General features: G+C 40.9%; 1 protein-coding gene across 1 annotated transcript in view; it reads right to left on the minus strand.

Annotated features, from left to right (window-relative positions):
• The window catches only part of LOC117504102 (protein diaphanous homolog 3-like), a 546,585-nt gene that overhangs the window by 326,972 nt on the left and 214,897 nt on the right, over positions 1-4,716 (minus strand). The window contains exon 21 of the mRNA XM_034163485.1: positions 3,614-3,778. Coding sequence (XP_034019376.1) covers positions 3,614-3,778 — 165 coding nt within the window. The remainder of the gene's footprint in view (positions 1-3,613; positions 3,779-4,716) is intronic.

Consider the following 4,716-nt stretch of genomic DNA (forward strand, 5'->3'; position numbering starts at 1 on the left):
TGTCCCGTCTCCATTAATTACCTCAATGTCCTATGTTCCATCTTACCAGTCCAACATCAGAAGTTTCCAAACGGTTTGAAATGCTGCTGCTAGAGTTCTGACGAGAAGAAAAGTTGATAATTTTACCTCATGTCTGTGTTTAGTAAGATTTTAAGGTTTTGTTATCAACATAAAAAAATCCTTCATGGACTAGCTGATCTAATTAAACCGTATATACCGGCCTGTGCTCTGCATTCTCAAGATGCAGGATTACTGTGTGTTCCAAAGGTTAAAAAGAAGTCCGCTGGTCAGAGAGATTTTTCTTAACATGCACCTGATCTGTGAAATAGTCCGCCTGTTGAGATAAAATAGTCTGATTCTCTGGAGACATTCAAATCCAGATTAAAGACCACTCTGATCTCTCATTCATATGATGAATATAGTTATGTTGTACTGAAGTACCTTTTCTCTCAATCTTAAATTATGTTACGAATGGAGCTGAACTCAGTTACATTTTAATTCTGAATTTGTTCATGAAATCTAGGGCTCCACTGTCGGCACGCACGTTAGCAACCCGTCCGTTTTTGCTGCTGTGAAATCTCAGGTGAGTTGTGAGCCTGACTGATTTTTGCCCTGTCTGAGGCGTTGTGGTCCAAGATACCGTGGGATCAACATTCTTGACAGCTGTTCATTGAAGGATTTCAACAGTGACCATCTAGTGATCCCCGTCTGAGTATGTGGTGTCTGGACCACATACCCACTGGACTTTTTATCTGCACACTTACTTCAGTCATCTCTGTTTTGTATGTTTGAGAATTCTTTGTTGTATTTTGTTTATTTGATTTTTGTTATCGTTAGCATGGACAAAGCAGTTGGTCACCCCTCTGAGTGTGGTCTGCTTGAGGTTTCTACTTCAAAAGCAAAAACAAAAACAAAAAACAAAGGATGGTGGGGGTGGGGTGTTTCCTTACCAGTGCTGCTTACATTTCTCAAGGTGATGGGTAAAGGTAAGGAAAGGACTTACCCTTGTGAAAGACCTTGGGGTGGCTAAAGTTCTAAGTTGGCACTGTATAAATAAACTGAACTGAGTGACCACCGACACTGCACTGCAATCAAGAAGGCGTTCGGCCTCGTCGATGCAGAGGAGGGAGGGGGAAGAGGAGTGGCCAAAGGGATGGAGACACACATTTTACATAAATCATTTTTTAAGTCATTTAACATGAATAAAAGCACTAATTTTTTTTTTAATCCTTAAGCATGCCTTGGTTGAGTCTTTTTTGTACTAATAAATCTATTTGTTCAAGAGCTAAAATCTTATTCGATCATTTTTAAGAGGCACATGCCACAAACACTGTTTATTATAGGGTTGTTTTTTGTTGCTAATTTTATATGTAGCTATATATTAAAACTGGTGTAATTTTCTTATTCTGATCACAAATTTATTTAGTGGAAGTGTATTTATGATTGTGAACTGCTGTCCAAAAGAAATGTCTTGTTCATCTGTAGAATAAAAGAAGTCTGGCTTCACAGTAGATTGTACACATCTTCAATAATAACTACTTGAAACCAAATTGTCTTAAGAATTGTTTTATATGTATCTACTGACATCAACTACCATCTAAATCAAAGCTGTTTTAGGTCAAAAACTGACTATAATTCTCATCTATGAAGTCTGCCTATGGTGTGAAAGAAAACCAAAACTGAAAAAAAAAAAAAAAAAATACATAGCTGATGTGACAAATGTCAACTTTGAAATGCTACACTAATCACTCAGCAATACTCAAATTTATGAGATCTAAATTTAGGGAACTATCAAAGAATTGAAATATTTCCTTACCAGTAGATAACCACACTGTGCATAACTAATTTTCGTTCACTGTATTTGTGCATTATTTCAAGTATCTCCATAGTTCTGTATTTAAAAAAATGTAACAGGAGAAGCAGAGTGATCGCACTGTCCTCCCACCCGGTCGGTATAATAAAATCACACTCGTACTAAAGTGTCGCTGTGCACACTTTCTGTCTCGTCCTACCCATCCAGCAGTTTCTAAATTCACATTCTGGATGCTAATGATCCAGGTGTCTCAGTGTGAATGTATGTGCATGTGTGGCACAAAGGTTGTCTCATGCTGACAGTGAACACAAAGACATTATCTGCACGATCCAGTTTAGTTAGCGTGACAACTGAGGACTCTCAGACACTTTGTCCAAAGGAGGATAATGTGAGGTGGATGTGTCTCCACTGACTTGCTCCTCTCTGCCGATAACGAGTAGTAGAATTAGGGAACTCAGCAGCTTGTCAGTTTGAATGTGCAGCTGAGAGCACGGACACGGATCCTGTGGCTGTAGCTGCCATATTAGGCTCTTCATGCAAGTGGCAAACAAGTTCTTTAGCCTTGTCAGTAGCTGCCAGCAAATGGCAAATTCACCATCTAATAAACTTTTTTTTGCCTACAATTCTGGGTCCAGTGTTACGTCTCCTGCATTTACTCTTTCGCAGGCTTGCTACGAACAGTACGCCACACCCTGAATGTCATTCAGTTTCCCTGTATATAACCTTTATCCACGTGTTTCACAATTTAAGCATTTTATCATTAATTGAGCTTTTATTGTGAGAGGCAACATGTCTAATCTTAGGAGACATGGGGCAACTATCGCTGTCCTATAAAAACTGCATAAAATGCCTGAAATCAACAAAGCGAGAGACGCATTTAAAACACACACACACACACACACACACACACACACACACACACACACACACACACACACACACACACACACACACACACACACACACACACACACCATGTGGCGTGTTGGGGGGAGGGGCACAATTGCATAAATTGCTTATATGCATGTACAGACATGAACACATGCGGGGCTGGACAGCCAGGTCAGAGCGCCCATAGCGTGAGGAGGCACCTCCCAGCTGCTGACCAGAGACACAAATGATTGCTCAGTGCACACAACGTGTCACAGTACAAACACAGAGACCACAGCCAGGACAAGTATATTAATAAGTACTACACTACCTACATACACAATTACATAAATAACTAAAAAATAATGATCACATAACAGAGAGTCACACAGTGTGTATGCTGAACTGACAGGAGCGTGTCCGCCGACAGCAGTTGCTGTTGAGATCTCTGGTTCTAGATGGCCCAGCTGGGGAACACGTACCATGTTTTGAAGGACATGAACTTACAACTGTTCACTATGACACGCGCGTGTCTGCTTGCTGTCCTCACGTGGACATACATAAAAACAGCTGCAGCGATCGAGCACACGGCGCGCACTGACAGGCTGCCCCCAGGCCAGATCATAACACGCAGTGGGTGATCTGAATGTTACGTCATCCACATGACGCGGTGTCTCTCCTGCGGTGCACCATCCACTGGACACGCGTGTCAATATAAACGCGTTTGTGTTTTACCATATTTTCCCAAATTATTTCCTTTGCATGAGGCAAAATGGAAAAAAAAACTACAGGTGTGGAAAAACCTCCAAACTCAACAAAACACCCACTCTCTGGGAACTTCCTATGAGATGTGAAAATTACGTCTTTCATTTGCGATCCACAAATTAAGGGTAGTTCGAACATTTTCCCATCGATTCTTGAAATACTCACAATGAACATGGTGCGGAAGTTGCTGAGATCAGTGAACAGTTCTTCCACAGAGGTCTTCTTGGGGTCAACAGCAAAGTACTCTAAAAGGTTCTGATACAGTGTCTCCATGTTGTTGTGCATAATGACCAGCTTCCCATACTGCTCTCGTGCACTCTGCCAGAAGCTGTAAGGCCTGTGGTCAAGGTCAGTATCACATCACAATAGTACAGTACACAGAGCATTGTTATTTAACAAAAAAAAAATGTTGATTCTTGTTGCTATGAACAGCTATGGCTGAAAGCACACAGTCAGAGGAGCACGAGCACAGTTTTAACAGTGTTACTTCAGTAGTGAGCCCACAGAAAATGACTCCCTGCAGACATTGTCTCATGTCTGTCTATTGGTGAAGTGTCTGATGTGGACAATTAAAAATAAATAAATAAATGCTACTCTAAAAACAGTGGCCACAATCTTTTCAGCCCGATTGTGATTAATGTGTCATGCTCAGATTTTACGTTTTGCAATTAAACCTGTAGTCCCTTTAACTCCTTTATGATTTAAGCCATAAAAAGAATTTTCATTTTATTGCTTTGTATTTAAAAGGTTCACATCACCAATATGATCAAAATATTGGAAAAGACAGAACTTTATTGATCCCTTGGGAAGACTCCCTGAGGGAAATTGAGGTTCCAGCAGCACTGTACAGCAGCACACAGGGTAAGAAGCACACAGAGTATTAAAAGTAAAAGTTTAAAAAAAAAGTTGGCAAATATAAATATAAATACACAAATATAAATACCACTGTTCCTCTCCTTCCAGTCCTCTGTCTTTCTGTTACTCCTCCTCCCCCTAAGTGAGGAGTTGTACAGTCTGATGGCCTGAGGGACAAAGGAGTTTTTCAGTCTGTTGGTCCTGCACTTGACAAGGAGCAGTCTGTGGCTGAAGAGGTAGCTGTGGTTTCTGATGACGGTGTGCAGAGGATGACTGGCATCGTCCATAATGCCCAACAGTTTGTCAAGTGTTCTCTTCTCTGCCACCGTCACCAGAGAGTCCAGAAATTCACCTTTCTGGGGGTAAATACACACACATACACACATATATAAATACACACACACACACACATA

The sequence above is a fragment of the Thalassophryne amazonica genome, chromosome 2, assembly GCF_902500255.1.
Source record: "Thalassophryne amazonica chromosome 2, fThaAma1.1, whole genome shotgun sequence".
In the NCBI taxonomy this organism is placed as follows: domain Eukaryota; kingdom Metazoa; phylum Chordata; class Actinopteri; order Batrachoidiformes; family Batrachoididae; genus Thalassophryne; species Thalassophryne amazonica.